Source organism: Drosophila albomicans, chromosome 2R, assembly GCF_009650485.2.
Source record: "Drosophila albomicans strain 15112-1751.03 chromosome 2R, ASM965048v2, whole genome shotgun sequence".
Classification (NCBI taxonomy): Eukaryota; Metazoa; Arthropoda; class Insecta; order Diptera; family Drosophilidae; genus Drosophila; species Drosophila albomicans.
The window spans coordinates 2,372,959-2,395,634 of NC_047631.2; the positions used below are offsets into that span (position 1 = coordinate 2,372,959).

At 37.4% G+C, this 22,676-nt stretch overlaps 3 protein-coding genes, 1 long non-coding RNA gene and 1 other non-coding gene across 13 annotated transcripts in view; 2 read left to right on the forward strand and 3 right to left on the reverse strand.

Annotated features, from left to right (window-relative positions):
• LOC117576508 (serine/threonine-protein kinase par-1) overlaps positions 1-11,607 on the reverse strand; it is a 39,020-nt gene extending 27,413 nt beyond the window's left edge. For 5 of the 8 annotated variants that reach the window (XM_034261311.2, XM_034261310.2, XM_034261312.2 and 2 more), the window contains exon 1: positions 11,019-11,588. The gene's annotated coding sequence lies outside the window, so the exon portion shown is untranslated. Of the gene's footprint in view, positions 1-11,018 lie in introns of all 8 variants that reach the window. The other 3 variants (XM_052008012.1, XM_034261307.2, XM_034261315.2) reach the window with 3 other exon arrangements.
• Trnas-gcu (transfer RNA serine (anticodon GCU)) lies at positions 1,991-2,072 on the forward strand. Its single transcript has one exon. It is a non-coding gene; the product is annotated as a tRNA-Ser (tRNA).
• Positions 11,608-12,132: 525 nt separating the features above from the next.
• On the forward strand, positions 12,133-13,482 carry LOC117575054 (uncharacterized). Of its 2 annotated transcripts, none has more exons than XR_007955313.1 (4): positions 12,133-12,152; positions 12,582-12,840; positions 12,926-13,231; positions 13,305-13,482. It is a non-coding gene; the product is annotated as an uncharacterized LOC117575054 (long non-coding RNA). The 2 variants fall into 2 exon arrangements; XR_004572837.2 differs by lacking the exon at positions 12,133-12,152 and adding an exon at positions 12,279-12,423.
• Positions 13,483-13,952: 470 nt separating this feature from the next.
• LOC117575576 (ruvB-like helicase 1) lies at positions 13,953-15,630 on the reverse strand. Its single transcript, XM_034259840.2, has 3 exons — positions 14,677-15,630; positions 14,422-14,620; positions 13,953-14,368 (listed from the first exon to the last, which is right to left on the reverse strand). The coding sequence occupies exons 1-3, from the start codon at positions 15,491-15,493 to the stop codon at positions 14,014-14,016; spliced, it is 1,371 nt and encodes a 456-aa protein (XP_034115731.1). The 5' UTR covers positions 15,494-15,630; the 3' UTR covers positions 13,953-14,013.
• Positions 15,631-17,629: 1,999 nt separating this feature from the next.
• Positions 17,630-22,513, reverse strand: LOC117575559 (glycine dehydrogenase (decarboxylating), mitochondrial). The gene is made up of 7 exons (XM_034259820.2): positions 22,236-22,513; positions 22,096-22,174; positions 21,321-21,847; positions 20,520-21,253; positions 18,962-19,364; positions 17,982-18,908; positions 17,630-17,913 (listed from the first exon to the last, which is right to left on the reverse strand). Exons 1-7 carry the CDS (start codon positions 22,410-22,412, stop codon positions 17,803-17,805), a joined length of 2,958 nt encoding a protein of 985 aa, XP_034115711.1. The 5' UTR covers positions 22,413-22,513; the 3' UTR covers positions 17,630-17,802.
• Positions 22,514-22,676: the final 163 nt, after the last annotated feature.

Here is a 22,676-nt window from a genome sequence, read left to right on the forward strand (position 1 = left end):
AAATAACGATTGTTTTGATTTTTATCGAATTGCTGATCAAGAATATATTTATGGGGTCGGAGGTGAGTCCTTCTGCCTGTTATATACATTAATACCCTTCTACCCAATGGGCAGCAGGTAAAAAAAATGAAACAACCGTCCCAAATGCTCGACTTTGAAACTACATAGTAAACGATAATATTTAATCAATAATGGCAAAATTCAGTCCGAACAATTGAAAATTTGTTTGGTACATTTTAGTAAATTTTTTTTGAATTTTTGCGGCGAATGTCCGTCCCAACGAAGTGGGCGTTGGAAGAGCCGCAGGGAGGCTGTCGCCAGTTTCTTCAGAGCGCTTCATGTTGGCATAATTTACGGTTGTCATTGTCTCACGTTGTAGGTTGTTGGACGCGAACGAGTAGCCAAAGTCTTATTATTGTAACACATGCTAAAAGCCATACGCCCCACTTGGCGCAAATTGCTTGCGGCAACAAATTTGACAGCAACATTTATGCATCGTCTAACTTATGTTAGCTCATCGTCCAACTGTAAGCTAATCAAGCGACAGATATACGAGGAAGTAATGCTTATTGCGAGTACGTCATAGAGGTCATTGCGAATATAGGATTTTAATAAAAGTGACTTAATAATTGACTTTTCACTGACGAGTCATAAAAGTATAAAATAATGTAAAAAATAATCTTTAATTTTTGATCCAAATAATTATTTTATAGTGAAACGTATTTTTTTTGTTTGTGTTAAAAAAAAACACACAAAACATTGTTTTTTGCATTTTTATAAAAGGAAGTTGTCGTAAAGTTCGTTTTTTTTTTATTTCATTTATTTCAATTAATGTTGTCATTAAATTTTCTGACCATTTCCACTGAAGAAAGAATTTAATCTCACAGAATACATTTTTTCCCAAGCATATATTTAATTAAAAAACTTTGAGTGCAAGACATTAATGTAATTTAAATACTTATAAGTAGCCTGATAATTCTCGGTCCCATGCCCGAGTTATTCTGGCGGTCGATTAGATCGATAAAATGAGAGCTGAAAGCATTTCAATAGTCAACATTTCAATGCTTCTAGTTTAGATTTCCCGCTGCACGCTGCGTTGTGAATTTATTTCAACATTTGGCGTAGATGACCAACTGTCTATCAGCTGTGTGTGTTCATTTGTTGAGGAAGGTTGACATCGTTTACGTGCCGCACTTGCATATACATACATACATTGCCACGTAGGCTACTCATTTCATTTAATTGCGTATTTTAGCTGAGTTACTCGTAAGCACATTCAATTAAAGAGCACAGCCTCACAAGTGGCGAGAGAGGGAAACACGTGGCATGGTGAAGCGTGTTGCAACTGAGACGCATGTAATTAAAATGTTTTTAAGTTGTTTTGCGCTTTTGGTTCTGCTTATTCTACGCAGTGCTAACGAGCTACCTATGTTGGCATGCCCGGCAAAATGAAAGGGTCTGGATTGTGTGTGCGGATTGAAGAGCGAGCGGAAAAATTTCGCTAAGGAGCCAGCAGTTGAGCAAATGTTGTTGCCATTTAGTTTAGTTTTTGTTTTTACGCCAAAGTGCCTTTTTAAAACAAATAACAAATATAATGAAAACACAGAAAGTCGATAGCTGAGAGCTTTCCATGAGGTTCAGGGAAGCTGCTAAAATTTCTTTTCATTTTAAGATTATTTATTATTTATTTGTTATTATTTATTTTGAAAGAATAATTTTAGAGCCACGTTTTTATTTTTCCATAAGTCAACTTTTATTAATTCTTTTGCTTGAAGGGTTTTCATTTTAACAGTTAGTAAATCAAACATAGATGGAACACGTCAGGAAATAACTGACAATGCCAATAAAAAATCACATATTCAGAACTTTTTATTATCTGAGCACTTCAATGCAATATTTAATTGATAAGCAATAATCTTTCAAATATTTGAATTTACTTTTACTGCTGAACTCGAATAAAGTTTGGCTCTGCGAGCTGATAAAATAAGAAGACGAGGTGGCCGAGAGGTTAAGGCGTTGGACTGCTAATCCAATGTGCTCTGCACGCGTGGGTTCGAATCCCATCCTCGTCGAGTTAATAATGTTTTTTTTTTTTTTAATTTGATCCAATTTGTTCATTAAACATTCCCCATTGGGGATTTTTTATTTTAAGTTTTTGATAATTTTGTTTCAGTTTTATTACTTTATTTAACTGTACAAAGTCTTGTAACCAATATCAAATTGAGTCATAACAATTTGACATCAGTATGACATCACTATTCAATGTATATGTATATATAATAAAACTGTAAACTTGCATATAGACATGTGCAATGTATGTGTACATTAAGCTCACATAACAATTTTGATGAAACTTAAGAATTATAGGAAATTATAGAACCAGAGAGATAACTGATTTGAATACACTATATGTACACATACATATCCACATACTGTTCAATTTTTGATTCATAGAGAAAAGTTACCCAAAATATAATAATTTGTCTATTACTAATGAATGAGAACAGATTATCTTGTTTCTTTCAACGTGCGCAGTTTAACAATGTTCTCACATATATAAATATATACATACATATATAGCATTTATTATGCTTAAATTTTCTGTTGTCAAACATTTATTTAATTTATTTCCATTTGGCTCTCTCAGTGGTTACAGGGTGTATATTATAGGAAGTCTCTCTTCCAGCTGCTCTCGCTAGCAAGTCATTGACGTTGTGATCAAAAATTATATGATGTTCTACTACCACCAATAGGGGAGGCATAAGCCAAGACAGCTGGGAAAACAACGACCGCATTAACGACAGCAATGTAGGTCAGTCCGAAAATAATTTTGCAAGAGACAACGAAAAGCAAACAAACAAATATCAGCGACTAAAATATTAACTTTAACTAACTTTAAAATACTCGTAGAAGTGTATTCTTACATATGTACTCCATTCAAAATCACAGAAGAAATACAAGAAAAATATACTATAATATATATATAGTATATAAAAGGTCAATGTTTCTTTATTGTATTGTAAATAAATTAAAAGAGATACAAAAGTGATTCCTATTAGTCTCTATATATTACAAGTGTTACATGTATGTACTATATATCGTCATATTATAATACTTAATATATGAAAAAAAGGGTAATATGAAAAATGTAGGTTATACACTCTTTGTAGCCATCAACGTCTTCTTTGCTGGGACAAAGAAAACAAGTAAGAACGTTACAGTCGAGTGTGCTCGACTGTGATATACCCGCTACCCATTTTGAATAAAAGCAATATATTGCGGTATTTTTCCAAAATATACCAAAATACAAAAATATACCAAAATATATCGATATAGTACCACATTCAAAATATACCATAGATGGCATAATGGTATATTATTATATTATTATTATATTATATTGTCGACCAAAGCAACTGAAACCCCTAGTAAGTAGGCGTTTTTGCCCATGCAAAAGTATTTCTTTAATAACTTCCACAATTTTTATCTGATCGTAACCAAGTTTTCAGGAATCACAGTAACTATAGTTATTATAGTACATACCAAAATTAAAAAAAATCTAGCTCTAAAGTTACGCTTGTTATACGATTTTTTTATTTCCGGGGCGGAAGTGGGAGTGGCAAAAATTTGAAACAAACTTGATCTGCGTGCAAACTTAACAAATGCTGTCGAAAAAAGAGCTCTATCTCTTATAGTCTCACAGACGGACAGACGGACATGGCTAGATCGTCTCGGCTATTGATGCTGATCAAGAATATATTTACTTTACAGGGTCGGATGCCTCCTTCTACCTGTAACATACATTTCCTGACGGCACAAAGTTATAATACCCTTCTACCCTATGGGTAGCGGGTATAAAAAGCTCATTGTCAGCAGCGTCAACATGGCCAGAAAAACTAAACTGCAACTGAAAAAGTAGCCATAAGAACCAGAGCCCCAATATCAACAAGTAAAACAGAAGGCTAAAGTAAAAGTTTTATTGACAGGGCTTGTCACTGGAAATGCGCGTGGTTGGATACACCTTGCTGTGGCAAATGGATAAGCAGAAGGGACAAATGCCGGAGATTAATTCATGGACAGATTCTTCATTTCAGCCAAAGATAACCAAGGCTACTCTTGGGATGTGCGGTTGCATAATCAACTGTTGATAACAGAAGCAACATATTTTAAGGGAATTAAATATAAGTCTGCAGCTCTTTGGGATATCTATAGGAAAGCCATAGAGTTTTTCAATAGTTATAGTTATAGTTATAGTTATTTTCCTTGGTTTAAAAGCAGTTGTAGTTGTAATTGATGTTGAACCCTATGGATGTTTTAGCTTCTTACTTGGGAATTTCTTGTGGTAGTGCTGATTGCTACGTGTTTAATATTTCATAATCAAACGCACACTTACAGAAACCGATGATTATATTTTTGTTTAATATTATAAGTTCCTGTACAAAAGTTACTTTCACGAAATACAAAAGCGGTACTCTTAGTGATGCCTATTGTAACTAGGGTCTTTGGTTTATAACGGCAGTGCTTTGCTAAATCTAAGATCTTGGTTGACAGTAACGTGTATTAACAAAAACTAAACACGCAAACTTCTAAACGTGGTAAGCAACTTCTAGGTAAATAAGCAAGTACATAAGTACTTGAGTATTACATACTTAGTTTGTAGACTATGCCAAAAATATCCTTGACCTTAATCCAGGTTACAAGTAAGAATTCGCATTCTCATGCAAATAGTCAACAGAGGAAGAGCGTACAAGAGTGACAGAGAAAGTGAATAATAAAAAAACGGAGATATAAGAGAAAAGACAATATAACATAGAAGGGGCGTAAAAGGGGTGATAGCAATGCCTTAAAGTCAATAACGATGCCATCTCGAATGCATTTGATAGTGTTACAGGAATGGAACACGAACAAATAAGTAAGAGTAGAGGCATTCGTCAAAAGTGCTGATTAAGTAGCACAGTGCTCTTAGAAACAGAGCAGCGATGTGGTTGCAATAGTCAGAATCAAAAACGTCGTTTAAATGTGTGTCTACAGCTCGCACAGCCTTGACCGATATTTTAGACCCAAACATAAACACACACATGCACATTTCGCACACGAACACAAACCCGCCCCCACCCTCATACATACACACACATTTGATGATGATGAAAAAATGGCAACAAAAATAAATGCTGCCATGACGCAAAATTGATGTGATGGTTTTGTAAACATCAGTGCTGCTTCTCAACTTCGGCCAGCTTTTCCAGAAATGTGCCGTTGTAACTTATGCAAACTCAAACACCAACACATGCATATCACACAAAACGATTCAGAACAAGGGTCATTAAATAATTGATTTTGGTTATGCCACGTTTAATATTTTAGAATTACAACAAAAAATGGAATGCAAGAGACCTTTTTCTTCGCTTAAAGATGCTTTGGGTGATTGTGTTCCTGAAGTTACAGGCTTTACATTCAAATATCTAAGCAGATCTCTATGTAATTGGACATACAAAAATATTGGGATTTAATGGATTCAAAAATAGTAAAATATGTGAAAGGCTATATTTGGTATACCGATACACTATTGCGTTCAAAGTTACCGCAGCGTACAAAATATACCAGATTGTCAACCAAAGCAACTAAGAACCAATGCTGGTGTTGTTACAACCTTATAATACCCTTATATAAAATTATAAAAGATAAAAGCGGATATAAAAATATAGTACCGCAAATACAATTATATGCGAACTTCTGAAGATGTGCTCTAACTGATTGCATTTTAAGATTATCCTTGAAAGACTGCACAATTATGGGTTAATAAGTAATCCAACTTAGTAGGGAATAACAGGTAGAAGAGCTAGTGTCAGGCGTGCTCGACTGTGAGTTACAAGCTATCCATTTTCAATAAAACCATATTCTACAAATATACCAGAAATATACAAGTATCTAAAAGTATTTTCAGGTATCATAAAGTTATTATTCAATCTTCTGTTATCAATTTATTCGTCAATAGGTTAACACTCAATAGGTTAACACAATTGGCGTCTCGCGCATGACTTTACATTAAACTTATGGATTTGATGAAAGTTAGACAGTCCTATAAAAAACGTACGAAGTGAAACGCCCGAGGTCAACTCTCTATAGAGTTGAAAAACAGATCGTTGGTAAGGGTCTATGTGTGGAAGCTAGTAGAAAGATGTGAGTTGAGTTGCATTCTGTGTTGCATTGTTAAAATTGAATATGTATTTGTCAAATGAAAATATCCTGTGGCCTTCGTTGATGGAAGGGAATCACCAGTGAACAACAGTCAATACTCAACAGATGAAATAAAGTCCGTCTACAGTCTTATTTGGCATTTCTAATTTGAATATTTCGAGGGAAGTGGTGAACAGATCGACAAATTTGAAACAATGATGACCAGCTAACAAAATTAACTTGCCCGCAAAATTAAAATCAATTAAAATGAACAACTGAAGCAGCCGGCAAATTCAGTGACCAAAGACTAGACCAACGATAACCTCTCCCAGCAGCAGCACGTACATATGTAGCAACAAGTAAGAAAGCTACAGTCGAGTGTGCTCTACTTTGAGATACCCGCTACCCATTTTGAATAAAAGCAAAAGAGCAAAGCAAAAAATACTGAAAACACGCCAAAATTATAGGTTTGGTATATTTGTGTAGTGCTGAATTTAAAATATACAATAAAATGTAAAATATACTAGATTGTCAGCCAAAGCAGCTAAGACCCCATTTCTTTAATAACTTCACAAAAACTATAGTTATTATTGTATATGCCATCTAGCTCTCATTTTAAAGCTTGTTTCTTGAATTTTGTCAATTTGCGGTGGCTGAAGTGGGCGTGGCAAAAATTTGAAAAAAAAAACTTGATCTGCGTGCAAACTATATATCGTGTCGGCTGTTAACGGAGATCAACAATATATGTATATACTTTATAGGATTGGAGTTGCCTCCTTCTGCCGGCACAAAGGTATAATACCCTTCTAACCTATGGGTAGCGGGTATAAAAATCAAGCAGCGTCGTTGCCGTTAAGGTTGACACTTACGTTGACGTGAACGTAAACGTTAACGTAAGCGTAAGGCTGACAGCAAAATGCCAAGCGTATGAATCATGCAATTCGCTTTGCTGCTCTTCTCTTCAGCTTTTTGTTTTGCTTTCATGAAGGTGCGGCAATAAGTATATACATAAACATACTATATGTACATACGCACATGCATATGTAAGTAAATTGAGTCGACTCAGGCGAAATAATGTTGATAAGCACAGACGTTAAGGCAGCGGCAGCGGCAGTGGCTTATGTTATATGTAACTACAGTTAAAAGAATGCGACTCATTTGCGAACAAGAAACAAAGTGAGCTCACCCAATTGCTCATTGATATCATTGTGTGAAAATATTTAGCACTTTTCCTGTGCACCTTATCTGCACTAATACTCACAAAAATATGCACATTCACACAACCAATAAGTATGTACACGGTATGAATGTATTTGCTGGCAAAGCTCTTGAGTGCCTTTTTTATACGCGCGCGTGAGTATGTGTGTATTGGAATTGAGTCAGCACATCGGGCTGGTAACGAACCCACTCGTCATGAAGCAGCAGACTCAGTCAAAGGCCGCCCACAAAAAGAGCCCAAGCACATTCCCACACATAATCAGAAGAAGACAATGTGCGATAAATTTTTGCAGCGTAGATCAGAGATAAATGATTTAAAAACGTGTTGCATGCCAGACTGGCGCCATTTAGCCATAGATGAGATCTAGCCATACCTCATGTATGGCATTTTTGTTTAGCCAAAAATGTAACAGTCAGTCTGTCTATAGACCCATTTAACACTCTGTGCGCTTGACAGTTATTGTACAAAAATATATGTATAATATTCGTAAAGCTGCAAGTAGAAAATATCATCGCTCTCATACACACAAGCAAGTTATATACTACAACTATACATACATACATACATACAAAATTAGTTGCCTCTCTGGCTAGATTTTTATTTTATTGGTACAAGGTTAAAAAGAAACAGTCTTCCAACCTACACTGCAAATGGCAAAGTTAACGCGGTCAAAAGCTTCGGTTGTCACATCTCTCTCACTGCAGCTGTTTCTGCAAGTTGTAAAATGCAATTAATGTGAAATTTGATTTGAGCGGTAAATCAACAGACATAGGAATGGCGAAAGAAAAATAGAAACGTACGCCAGAAGAGAGATGAACTGACAAATGCTCAAAATTTGCAGAGAGAGAAAGAGTTAGAGAGAGAGAGACAGAGAGAAAGAGAGATAACGAACTCTTACAATGTCATAAAACGACAAAAAAATGAGAATACAAAACGTGTCGAGCAAGCAAGCATGCTGCGCTCAGCTGAGCATATGACGCATTTAAAGCGCGACTTCAAAAATACACTGGCGTAGGCGGTGCGCTTGAGCATCTGTCGCTCACGTCACGTTGTATTACGAACGCGTGTGTGTAAACGAAAGAAGCTTTTACACATACAGAACGATACCATAGGTATATACATACATACATATGTAGGTAACTGCATAGACTCTATGCAATTGTGTTAGTGTTGGGGCTATCTAGAGACTGACGCTTTACAAATTTTTGTGTGGTAGTTCTACGATTGTGTGGGAGGCGTTTACAAGGCTACTTAGCTTGTTGGCCATTCAAAATAAACAGACACAGCTGCAGCCGCCGTCACAGTCGCATCAGCTGTTGCTATTGTGGTGCTCTGCTACGACAACAAATGTTTTATTTAAAAATTTTCTTAGATAAAATACTTGTAGCCCTAAAATGAAATCATATTGTTGCTGTGGCCACTACAAGCAGAGTGTGCAAAAAGAATATAGCAATAATTATAATGAAGATTTGTTGGTATTTTTATTCCCGTTGCCCATAGAAGGGTAGAAGGGTATTATAACTTTGTGACTCCATGAAGAGGGAGAAGGAGGCATCTTCGAGCCTATAAAGTATGTTATATTCGTGATCAGCGTGACGTATGAAAATTAAATCACAGAGACTTATTTTGTTTGCACGCAGATCAAGTTTGTTTCAAATTTTGCCTAGCCCACTTTCGACACCGCAAATTGATTAAAATCACATAACAAGCATAATAAATAATAATAATAACTATAATAAAGTTATATAAGAAATACTTGTGTATGTGCAAAAACGCCTAGTTTCTTTGGCGACCATTGGTATATTTTGTACTCTATAGTGTCTTTTGCATCTAGTACTATATCAATATACCAAATATTGCCCTCTGCATATTAGTCATATTTTTGCGGTATATTTTGTTTTCTTTCTTTCTTTTTTTGCGGGTATCTCACAGTCGAGCACACTCAACTGTAGCTTTCTTACTTGTGTATTTTTATTGTTGTCTCAGAATTTTATCCTTCCATAGCAAAGTACCTTTGCAACACTTTATTTACACAGAATCCTCATTACAATAAAATACTATGTGCCTTCTATCCGTTTATTAATGTACTACTTTACTTGGTAATAAGCTCTACCGGATAGCAATATCAATGTTTATAAAATGGTTTCGAAGCAGCCTCTTAGCATTTACCCTTTAGGATTTGCATTGATACTAAGTTGGCAAGAATTTCAACATCCAAACTAGCGTTACGTTACATGACGGTACCGGGTATTAAACATTAAAACGACAGCGCGCAGATCCATTAATACACCAAAATACCAACAATCAACAAATTAGCTAAAAACAAGACAAATTGTGGTTGTTAGTATAAATTTCGCAACAATACACATATATGTATATTTATGCATATTGCGTACCTAGTGCGTATGCACACACACACTTAAATTCAAAAAGGTTGCTTTGCTCAAATTCTGAAAGAAAAAACTGCGGGTCTGAGATTGGCCAATAAACGATTTCAATGCGAGAGATTAAGAGGGAAAGAGAAATAGAGTGAAAAAATGGGAGAGCGGTAGAAATGAGTGGGCGACTTTCTGGACGTATCTATAGCCGGTGGCTGATATACATATATACACATGTGTATACACAACACACATAAGAAACATATATGTACACTTACACAAACAATATATGTATATATATGTATGTCTGTATACAACTTCAACGTGTAAATGATTTGCTCAAATGTTTCAGCCAAAACATTCGACTTAAAATTAAGCATACTCTTAAATATATGTACAACAGCATTTTGTGTTTGATGTCAAAAGCGCAGCTGCCAGCAAAAAATATTTTCACCAATATTTTTCAGCAGCCGACAAAATTTACGGCGAAACAAAGCCAATTGCGTCTGCGTACTTGTGTGCCTGAGTGTATATATTCGTGTGTGTACGTAACGTATGTATGTATGCTTAGTGATATGCACACATAAGTACATATGTATGTAGATTCATTTGTATGTACTTGCACTGAAAATCTGCTTGAGCTGCCTGATTAAAAGTTACGCACAAACTAAAGCGAAACGTAAAATTCCAATTAATCACTGTTCGTAATCTCATTCATAAATAAAACAAGCAGCTCATGAAAGTCACAGGGCAAAAAAAAATTTTATAGTAAAAAAAAGCAAGGAAAGGGACGAAGTGCTTTTAAACTACAGCAATAATAAAGACGAGACAAGAGGAAGAAGAACGTCAGACCATACAATACAGTAGTACTAGAAGTAGGTGTTGTAGAGTTGCGCCACTTTCGTTTTCAGTGCTTGCGACAAACAAAACAACAAAGCAAAAATTATGTAATTTGCAAGCGTGTTATTTAAATAACAATAACAATTACCGACCGAAATAATGTCACATTCCTTTCCACCCATGAAGGTACATATTAATATGTATATACATATGTATGTATGTATACGCCCACGCACTCATTTGCAGATATTATATGTGCTAATTTACTACTTGGGAGGTAGGAGGCATCACACACATACACACATGACAACGAACTACACCTACTGGTATTTACACTAACATGAATGCATCTGTGCACACACACATACTCGTATTTACACATATGTACATATGTATGTACTTACCGTCTGTTGTTTAGTGTCGTTGCCGCTAATACTCGTTGTTGCTATTGCTATGGCTTTCACACACGCGGTTGTATTCTAGCTGCCGTTTTTTTGTATTTGTTGTTGTTGCTCGTTGACCCAAAGTCCGCCAAATGTTTCCATTTTTTCAAAATGCAGCCATCTAGAAGGCTGTGACTACCATCTGCATAAAACGCACCTTTTGATTTGAACACAAATAATCACAAGCAATGGTTATTATTAAAAATGCGCTTTATAAAATATCATGTGTTTGCACTTGTATTCGTATGGATATGTACATACGTATGTATGGTATCTACATTTGGCGTGGTGTGTAAACAACTTGAACTTTTTAGCTTTTTGAGGCGGCGTACTCGATTCGATTTGTCAACTCATTGACTTTTAACTTATTTTTAACAATTTGACACTCATTAGATTATAGCATGTGCATGTTTTGGATGTACTTGTTTTGCCGGGTGGATTTTTTATTAACACAAACATGGGAAACACACATCAACCAGTAAGCATACAACAAGCAAGCAGCAGGAAGCGGAACGCATAACACAGCACAGCACGCACCGATATATAAAATGTTACTGAAAAAATCTCTGTTAAACATTTCTTATAAGAAAAGTACGATAACATAAGAGAGTTGCGTACGTGAGTCACGACGACACGAATAACAAGCACACTTCAAAGCTGCAGTCTGGGTGCTTATAAAAAAGAACTTTGAGAAGTCTAAGGCTTTTTTGTTTGCTTAATGTTGCTTAAGAAATACGTGACGAGGTACAAACAACTTTTATTTGTACTAATTCTGGTATTGTGTATCATCACTATTTGTTACCAGTTCCATATTAACTAACGGTTGACTCTCTGAACGTAACATTTACTCTCTTACTTTAGAGCATAACAGTGTACCCGAAAAATCTATCGATATTTAATTCGATTTCACATCAGCTGTTTAACTTTTTAGTACCTTTTGGCAATGTGACCGAAAACGGCCTATAAATTGACATTCATTATTTAATATGAAGATTTATTAGTGCTTTTTCGTACATACAAAAAAAACATTAAAATTTTAAAAATTGGAAAAACTGCTTAAAATTACTTTCCGCTTTAAGATGGAAATGTATTTTGGTGATATTTTTTTTTTTAATTTTATTAAATAATTAAATTTTCTAATAAGAAGGAAATTATTTATTTTTTGCTTTGTGTTTTGAACTTTTGTTTTTACAGATTGCGTTTATTTTAGTGTGCTCTACGGATGTTTTAGACGTTTTCCAACACAAATAGGTTTCAACGATTTTTATAAGCCATTTGGAATTAAATTATAAAGCTTTATTTTAGATGTTAAAATTACAATTGATCATAGTTTATTTTAACCACTTCCAATCGACAATTGAAATATGTATGTACTTGTCAAACTAGGAGAGGTTAATTTATTTAAATGTAGAATTAAAACATTGAACTAGTTTTAATATAAAACATTATTTAATTTATTTTAAAAATTTTTGTTTTTTTATATGAATTCTCTATTAAACGAAAACATACGAATAATTACAACAGCTTTTTTCAACGACTGACCTTCGGAAACTGGAAAAATTGCTTGTGTATAGTATTAGCAATGTTAAGAAGTTGCATTTTTTTCATTTCAAGAGACACACAAATTTTGTAAAATGGATCCGCGAACAGCAGTTGAAAAGCAAGAAGACGTCGCGAGAAGAAACGCACCTAATGAAATTTTTAACGAGACCGACGAGTCTACCGGCAAATCCGGTAGAATCCGAAGCATTGTGCACCAAGAGTGAGCTAGTGGCGGAATTGGGTAAGGCAACTTTAATGACAGAATTGAGCACAAGATGCCGTTTATAAGTAGCAAGAATCAAAAGGCTCGTTTAAAATTTTCCAAGGAGCATGTGAGGAAGGATGATAAAATTTGATGCTTGCATGGAGCCGCATATGCCTGGCGGAAGCCAAATACCGAGCTCCAAAACATTGATTTAAATCCTACAGTCAAGCATAGCGGTGGCAGTGGCATGGTCTTGTATATCCACAGACGGAGTCGGAAAGCTGCATTTTATTGAACCACAATAGACACGACTCACTATCTGGCGGTACTGAAAGCCAATTTCCTCCAAAGTAAGGATAAACTGGGCATTAGGGACGATTTCCGCTTCTACCAATTTGGAATTGTCATCATGTCCTGCAACCACCAGGTCAGTCAACTGACATTAATGTTATTGAGAATTTGTTGGCCATTCAGGACCACAATATTTATTTATATAATAGCTCTGGTATGGCAACAACATGGGTAGAATCAAAATTCCACATCGTCTTGGAATATTCAACAAAAGGAAGGTCTTACGAAGTATTAAATACATTGTTTAACATATTTATACTTAAATAAGCTGTGGTATTTTTTTGTTATTTTGTTTGTTTTTCAATTATTTTATTAAGTTAACAAAAAATGGGGAAATAAATTAATGTTTTATGTGAAAACATTACATTAATGGAGCCAACTTTTTTCTTAGTTTGGATAGTAAATAATTTAAAGCCTTGATGTTTATATGTAATTTTTTCCCTTAACTAAAACTTAAAATATTACATATTTGTTTTAATTTGGTATCATAATATTAAATATTTAAGTTAAAAATATATGACTTCTTTTGTTAGTAGGTATTGATTTGTGTCACAAAATTGAAATTTGCAAAATTAGCGACGCATTAAAAAACATTTTTAACATAGTATGTAATGTACATATGTATTTGGCTGGTCGGTTATTTGTGGTAATAGAGAATAATTTTTAATATGTTAACATTACAAAATAATTATGAATAATTATTTTCGAAACTCGTGTTAAGAGAGATCTCACTTTGTGTACAATTTGTTTCTCCAAGAATTGATTTTAATCAAAAACCAAGTGATTTATTAGAAATGTTTTACTGGCATCTAATAGTGTTTATTCAAGTAATTTGACTTTTACATATGGAATCGAAGTTTACAACATAAACTTATTGTTTTTTTCAGACAAGTGCTTCGAGGAACGTTTGGCATCTAAGAAGAGAGAGTGCACATCCTCGATGTCATCCTTGGTGATCTGGTTACGTCCATTCACCTTACACATCTGGTGTGCAGGCGTCAACAGTTGGACAGCGTAACGCAAAGTAGAACTTGTGCCAATCTCGCTGAGGCGCGAAAAGGCGGTTTCCTCCAACTGGAGTCCCTCCGTCTGGGCACGAAGCTTAATGATCTGCTCCATATCCGAGGTAGAGTAGAGAAGTGTGCGAATGATGAGCAAGCGATCAAGCAGATCCAAAGGAATGCCATGTGGGGAAACGATATCCGTGGTGCCACTGTGAAGTATTAACTCAGTTAAGAATACAATGTTATCAATCGATCACCTTACCGGATAACACAGCGACCACGATTGGTGGCAAAGATCACAATGGGAGCTATCGGAGACTCCAGAGATTTGTGCAGATATGTGAAGGTCTCGAGATCAAGCATGTGAATCTCATCGATGAAAAGCACGCCCGGCACAAGCTCTGCTATTCCCTGGTCAATGTATTTGTTTACCACTTTGTTGATCTCCATACGCAGTTTGTCTGTAAGAATCTGGTATCTGCAAGACCCTGTTAACTGCAACTGTAAGAACACGCACCTGTAATTTCTGTTTTTTTAGGCTTCATCAGTTGACCCATCATCGATAGCACATCCTGACCTCCTTGTGGGCGAGCATTGGCCACATCCAAGTCGTGCAGCGTCACATCTTGAATGACCTCTTTCTTCTTGTGCACATCTCCTTTGGGCAACGGCACATACTCCTCAGTCTCCAAGTCAAATTCTGTGGCAAAGGTATCGCTCCGTCCCTGACGCTTTACAGCTCCACTGTTTGCCTCAATGTAGATGACGTCTCCGACCTCGACCTTCTCCTTTTGTAAAGCATCGAAGATGCTGGGATCAAGTTTAAGTTGCTTGGTCCCTTTTGCGGTCTTTAGGCCCACAACCACATTACTAATGGTCTTGCCATAGCCACCCATTGGATTCTCGGTTTCCACGGGCGTCAATTCGGTCACTTCGCCCTCGTAGACCTCTTTGGTTTCGCGAATACGGAGACCAATCGAGCGACGGAAGTTCTCCATGAGCACCTCGGTTTTTTTAATTTCATTGCTGAATACCTCGGAGCCCACCATGGGACAGAAGGGCACTTTGTTGCCCAGCTCCTGGGCAATGGCTAAGGCGATGGCCGTTTTTCCCGTGCCAGGTGGGCCAGCTAAGAGCAAGGCGCGTCCAGCCATCTTTTTTGACTTGATAAGATCAACCACAATACCAGCGGCTTCACGTGCCGCCTTCTGACCAACAAGGCCGGCTGCACTTTGAAGTGCGCCGCCGGTTTCATCCAGACCAAGTCCTTTCACGTGGCTGTGAGCTGCGATGCGCTGGGTGCGCACAGTACTTTTTACTTCTTCGATTTTCATGTTTTCTATGGAGTTTTGAATCTATTCGGCAGATATTGTACAGTTCACTGAGCAAAAGCAACTGAATTATTGATCAAACTTAATAACATATAAAATTTGTTTGCCGCCGCAGCACACTTTGGTTACAGTGTGACCGAATCAAAAACTATTTATATTGAAGAAAATGCGCATAAAATACTGCAGGTATTTTTACGGCAAATTGCGTCGTATCAACGCTGTTCGCTGTGAATGCTTAAAGTGTTTTTTTGCTGGAAAAATATAGTTTATGTTTTAACGTTAATCTAATTTGTAAGTAAGATGTGAAAAAATATGTGTTTTTTTTTTTAATTGTTTTATATACAGTGGCTCACAGCTTATTTCAACCACCACCAACCGACAACTTTGAGTTAGTATACTGGCCAAACTAAAAGAGGTATTAACTTTATTTAAACGCAGGATTGTAGTTTAATGTTTTAAAATACAAGATATTTTTTCATTTATCCACTAATTTTTTTTTTACTATATAAAATTATTGAAAAACCAAAAAATGCCAAAAAAAAGTACCACAGCTTATTTCAACCAGCAACTTTGCAGCTGTGCGAAGATCAGTTTCCTAGGAAAATAACTGGTCTTTATGGATCTATTGCTTTGTGTATAGTATTTTCAATACATAGAAGTTAGATTTTCGACATTTTAAGCTTTAGATCTCGAAATACACGCATATTTTACAAAATGGGTCCGTGAACCACAATTGAGAAGGAAAATGACGTCATAGCTCCTTTAAAGGATGGATTTTCCCGTCCAAAAATTTATGAAATTGCTGCATCTGAGTGTTTCGACTGTGCAAATAATCATTTCATTGTTTTTTTTTTTGCGCGAAAGTATAGTGCATGAGAAGGGCAAAAAATGTACCCAATGCATTTTTTTAATGAGACCGACGCGTGTTATATTGTCCGGAAAATCGGGAAAATCCAAAATTTTCGCCACCAAAATTGGCCAGTGTTATAGAGGAGGCATTGAGTAAGGCGTGCCACCCAGAATCAATTCAAGAGTACTGCGGGAAAGTAACTTTAATGACAGTATAAGGCGCAAGAAACCGTTTATAAGGCGCGCGAATCAAAAGGCTCCTTTGAAATTTGTCAAGGAGCATGTGGGAAAGGATAAAAACTTTTGGAACTTAATCATATTTGTGGACGAGTCCAAAATCAACATTTTTGGCTTGGTTGGAGCTCCATATGTCGGTCAGAGTCCAAATTCCGGGCTTCAAAACATAAATTTAAAGCCTACAGTCACGCATTACGGTGGTAGCGTCGTGGTTTGGGCCTGTATGTCCACAGCCGTAGTCGGAAAACTCAATTTTATTGACGCGACCATTGACTATACTCAATACCTAGAGGTACTGAATGTCAATTTGATCCAAAGTGCAGATAAACTGGACATTAAGGATGATTTCCGCTTCTACCAAGACAATGACCCTAGGCTTAAGGCAGGAATTGGGCAAGATTGGCTAATGTGCAACTGTCGTCATATCAGGAAACCATCAGCTCAGTAACCTGACATAAATGTTGTAAAAAATTTTTGGACCATTTTGGACCAGAACATCGGAAAAAGGCCAAATTCCAACAAATCTAACCTTAAAACGGCTTTAGTGGAAGAATGGGACAAAATTAGAACCTATATCACAAAAAAATTGGTGGAATCTATTCAAAACTGTCTGGAAGGAGCTATTAACCAAGAAGGAGGTCATACGAAATTCTAAATACACAGTTTAACATATTTATATTTAGTTATTTTCAGCTGGTTGAAATAAGCTGTGGTACTTTTTTTTGGCATTTTTTTGTTTTTTAATAATTTTATACAGTAAACAAAAAGTTAGAGGATAAATGAAAAAATATCTTGTATTTTAAAACATTAAACTACAATCCTGCGTTTAAATAAAGTTAATACCTCTTTTAGTTTGGCCAGTATACTAACTCAAAGTTGTCGGTTGGTGGTGGTTGAAATAAGCTGTGAACCACTGTATATATTTGGCATGTGAAATCAATTGAACTTTTAAAGACATTAAAATTATTTGTCGGTTGTGAGTTATCAAGATGATTTTCTAACTTCCTTGATACAATATTAAAATGTAACTGTTTTCTAAACTAATTTTATTTGAAAATGATTAAAAATCTTGTTTTTTTTTTACATTTTGGGGGTACTTATACAAAAAAAATGAATAATTCGGTTTAAGTGTAGATGTTGATTTTAAGAATTTTAACGTAAAAATACACATTTTTAATTCGAGTTGACAATTATTATTTTTTTAAATAAAGTTAATTTGCAATAATTTACAAATCTGGTAAAATGGGTGGGCAAGTGCAAACCAAATGCTTATCGCCATACGCATCATCAATTCTACCAACAGTGGGCCAAATTTTAGCATCAGGTTTCACAAATAACTGTGGATTGATTAGAGAGAAACATTATTTCGACCTATATATGTTTATGTTTATCAGGCAATGCTTACAGCTGGAAAGGCAGCTTGTTCCCGAGTATAGGGACGGTTCCATGTATCTGAAATGACTTGAGCCTGCGTGTGAGGCGCCATTTTGAGTGGATTAACCTTCTTATCGATGCGACCCTCTTCAATCTCAGCAATCTCTTCTCGGATGGATATCATTGCATCACAGAACCTATCCAACTCCTCTTTGTCCTCCGATTCAGTCGGCTCAATCATCAGAGTACCTGCCACGGGCCAGGACATTGTTGGGGCGTGAAAACCGTAGTCCATAAGGCGCTTAGCCACATCAACGGCCTCAATGTTCGCTGATTTCTTAAAATCTCGTATGTCTAGGATAAACTCGTGTGCCACCAGTTGTGAGTTGGGTGCTTTGTAAAGTGTTTTGTAGTGATGCTCGAGGCGCTTCGACATATAGTTGGCATTGAGAATGGCAACCTGTGTGGCTCGCTTCAATCCACGACTTCCCATCAATCTAATGTAGGACCAGGAAATCGGTAAAATTGCCGAGCTTCCAAATGGTGCAGAGGAGACAGCACCAAAACTATGCTCTTCATTGTCGAGCGGACTAACCACAGGATGACCCGGCAAATATGGCGCCAGATGCGCTTTGACTCCGATGGGGCCCATGCCGGGGCCGCCGCCGCCATGTGGAATGCAGAAGGTCTTATGTAGATTCAGATGTGACACATCGCTACCGTAGTCACCTGGTCGGCACAGACCCACTTGAGCATTCATATTAGCACCGTCTAAATAGACCTGACCACCATGAGCATGGACCAACGCGCAGATGTCCGCAACGGTCTCTTCGAACACGCCCATGGTGGATGGGTACGTAATCATCAAACACGATAATTCGTTAGAGTGCTCCGCTACCTTTTCTCGCAAATGCGCCATGTCAATGGAGCCATTTGTAAGAATGCGTATGGGTTCCACCTGTTACAAGAAGAATGAAAGTGATTCTTCAAATATTAAACTTAAGAACTTACCTTCATGCCGGCCATTTGAGCAGATGCTGGATTCGTGCCGTGCGCAGAAATTGGGATTAGGCAAATGTTGCGATGCCCTTCATTGCGGTGTTCATGATACCTCCGAATAGCGCGCAGTCCAGCGTACTCGCCTTGTGCACCGGAGTTAGGTTGGAATGAGATTCTATCATAGCCGGTGATTTCGCATAAATCACGCTCCAGCTCATGAAACATTTGATGAAAGCCCTGTGCCTGCTCCACGGGAGCAAAGGGATGAATGTCCGTAAAGTGTCGAAATGAGCATGGCATCATTTCAGTTGTTGAGTTAAGTTTCATGGTACAAGAGCCGAGGGGAATCATAGAGTGCACTAGCGAAATATCCTTATTCTCCAGCTTCTTCATGTATCGCACCATCCGGGATTCGCTGTAATGCAAATTTGGAGTTTCAAACAGTCAAATGTTGACGTTTTGGTTCAGTTCGAAAGCATAATATCATTTGCTTATTAAACAATTCGTTATTTGCATCAACACAGGTTTCAAAAAATTAAGAAAGCTACTGTTGAGTGTGTGAATAAAATCAAAACAGAACGGTATTATCGTTAAAATATATATATGTATTACAGCACTAAAAATGTGGGATAGAGTACAAAATACACAAGAGTGTCAACCAAAGAAATTAAGGGCCAACAGAAACAGCCGTTCTTGAAATATAAAGTTATTTCTCGAATAACTTCTAAAATTCTGATGCAAAATTTTCAGGAATATTAAATATAATAAAAATATAAATGTACCAAAAATGTTGAAGTTAATTTACGCTTGCAAACGAAAAAATTGTAGATCTTTCACATTCTGTGAAATCTAGGTGTTCATCCGAATAGGCTAGACTAATAGACTGAGACGGTAATTTTTATACCCGCTACCCATAGAAGGAGGCATCTCTGACCCTATTAGGTATATATATTCTTGATCAGCATCAATAGATACTTTTGTATGGGCAAAAACGCCTACTTACTAGGGGTCTGAGTTGCTTTGGCCGACAATCTGGTATATTGTGCTGTCTATGGTATTTTTCGAATGTGGAACTATATCGATATACCAAATATACCATTTGGCATATTTGTAGTATTTTTGTAGTATTTTCGGTATTTTTGAAAATAATACTGCAATATTTTGTTATTATTCAAAATGGGTTGCGGGTATCTCATAGTCGAGCACACTCGACTGTAGCTTTCTTACTTGTTACTACTTTATGGGATCTTGGAAGGGTTCTTCTGTCTGGCACAATGAGGTATTTTTTCTAATTTTAAAGAATAAATGCAATTAAATTATTCCGTACAGTAAAACAGTACAACTTTTTGAAATCGATAACTGCATGGAAATTTTAAACAACCTGACAAATATGTTTACCATATTTTTAAACGAATTAAGATTCCTTTACGAGATCTCGGCCTCAGAAAGAAGCATTGTTTGGTCGAATAAACTCCATATTACCGTTTTCACCGTTGGGAAGACCGTTTTATGTTCCGTAAATTAGTCTAAACATAGGTCAGATTAAAGTATTTTATAAAATTCTGGTTACCTGTGATAGCTATTGAAGATCGGATGCTGCAGGAATGGTGAAGTACGCAGGAATTTGGAATTCTCAATGGATTGCTTGAGCACATCCTTGCTTGCCAGTAGCTTCTCTACAGTTGTCTCTGTCCTGAAAGTCCACAATAAATCATTGACATCGGATACGCTGACCGTTTCATCGAGAGCCACTCCCATAGTGCCGTCGGGAAAATAACGTAAATTAATACGTTTGTGCTCAGTGCGCTCTTTTAGGTCCTCAAGTGTTAGACTCGGCGATAGTTTGATATGCAACGTGTCAAAAAAGTTGTTATTTAACACCTCGTGCTCAGATGCCAACAATCCCGTTTGCAGGGTCAGAGCGAAATGATGAATGCGATTAGCAATTGCCTTGAGACCCTCCGGGCCGTGATAAATCGCATACATGGCCGACATATTGGCCAACAGCGCTTGGGCGGTGCAGATATTGCTGGTCGCTTTGTCGCGGCGAATGTGCTGCTCTCGTGTCTGAAGTGCCAACCGATAGGCATCATTGCCGTCCATATCACGAGTGACGCCAATCATACGACCTGGCATCAGACGCACCAGGTTTTGCTTGCATGCGAAGAAGCCGGCGTGTGGACCGCCATAGCCCAGGGGGACGCCCAAGCGCTGAGAAGTGCCGATTGCAATATCAGCACCGAACTCCGCCGGTGGCCTGAGCAGAGTGAGCGCCAGTAAATCAGTTGCCACAACAACCAAAGTCTGTGACATTTAACAAATACATTTAATTAATTGCATTTTGTGATTACTTTAATTGTTGGTTACTTACACCATTTTTGCGTGCAATTGCTGCAATATCCTCAAAGTCCTTGACGTCTCCGTGCGTATCTGGATACTGCAAAAGGATGCCGGCCAGCTCACGACTGGGCAAGTCCGCTTGCTCAATGGGTCCCACTATAATTTCCAGTTCGAGCGCTTCAGCACGTGTCTGGACCACCGATAAAGTCTGTGGATGGACCTTGTTGGACAAGTAGAGCTTCTTTCGCTTGTTTTGCCGCGTGGCCAGGCACATGGCCTCTGCAGCAGCCGTGCCTTCATCCAGCAGCGAGGCATTAGCCACGTCCAGACCAGTCAGTTCGGAGACAAGTGTTTGATAGTTGAGTAGTGATTCGAGACGGCCTTGGGCAATTTCTGGCTGATATGGTGTATACTGTGTGGTCCAACCGGGATTCTCAAATATGTTGCGGACAATTGTATGGGGCACATGACAGTTGTGGTAGCCCATACCGATGTAAGAGCGCCACAGCTGATTCTTCAGCGAAATATCGCGTATGCGACGTATCAGTTCATGTTCATCTAAAGGAGGTAAACGGAAAGGAAAATTATATTTTGAGCTAAGCCACAATAACAACATCAACGATAGCGCAGACGAAAACAGCAGAGAATGTATCAACCTGATGAGAGATAAGAGTGAGACGACGGACCTTCTGAACTGGGTTCATCCCATTATCAGTTATCGCTCCAGGGGGTCGCTTCTAGTCTGTCGTTGACTATTTTTGAAATAGCTTCGCTTGTGCTGCTATGTATATTATTACTCAACTTACTCAATGGCTTTTCCAGGCTTAAGTCCCGCTTCAGCTGAATGCCCTGGGGTACGGCTTTCTCGGTTAGCTCCGCCAAAGACTTGAAAATATATTACAATACATAACACAATACCAAATGGTGTTTATTCAGTTTGTCCTACCTTGAAGCCAAGGGTATCCAGCATGGCGACAACATCCGTTTTACGTGGACCAATGTGACGACTAGGAAAATCGGACTTTGTCGGAAATAGCACATTCTCCACAGACGGTGTGGCCAGACACCTCTTACTCATTCGGAGCATTAAGCTGCAGTTGCGTTTTGTCAGTAGGCGTTGCATTGTGTAGAATGTAGAGGCAAATCAATTTCAAGAAAGGTTGAAGTATTCAGCAGCCAAGCAGCTCTCTCTTGATACGTCTGCTCCAGATGGGCTCTAGGCAAGAACTGTCATAGCACTGCTGTCTCTGATGCTGGAAGAGCAGAGCTTGGGATTATCAGCATAGATGCTGTTTAATTCGATCACAGCGCACTCAGTTATGCCCTTTAATGAACTGATTAAGACCCAAGCCAGAATTTGAATAGAAAAACTTTAGTATTTTTTGCG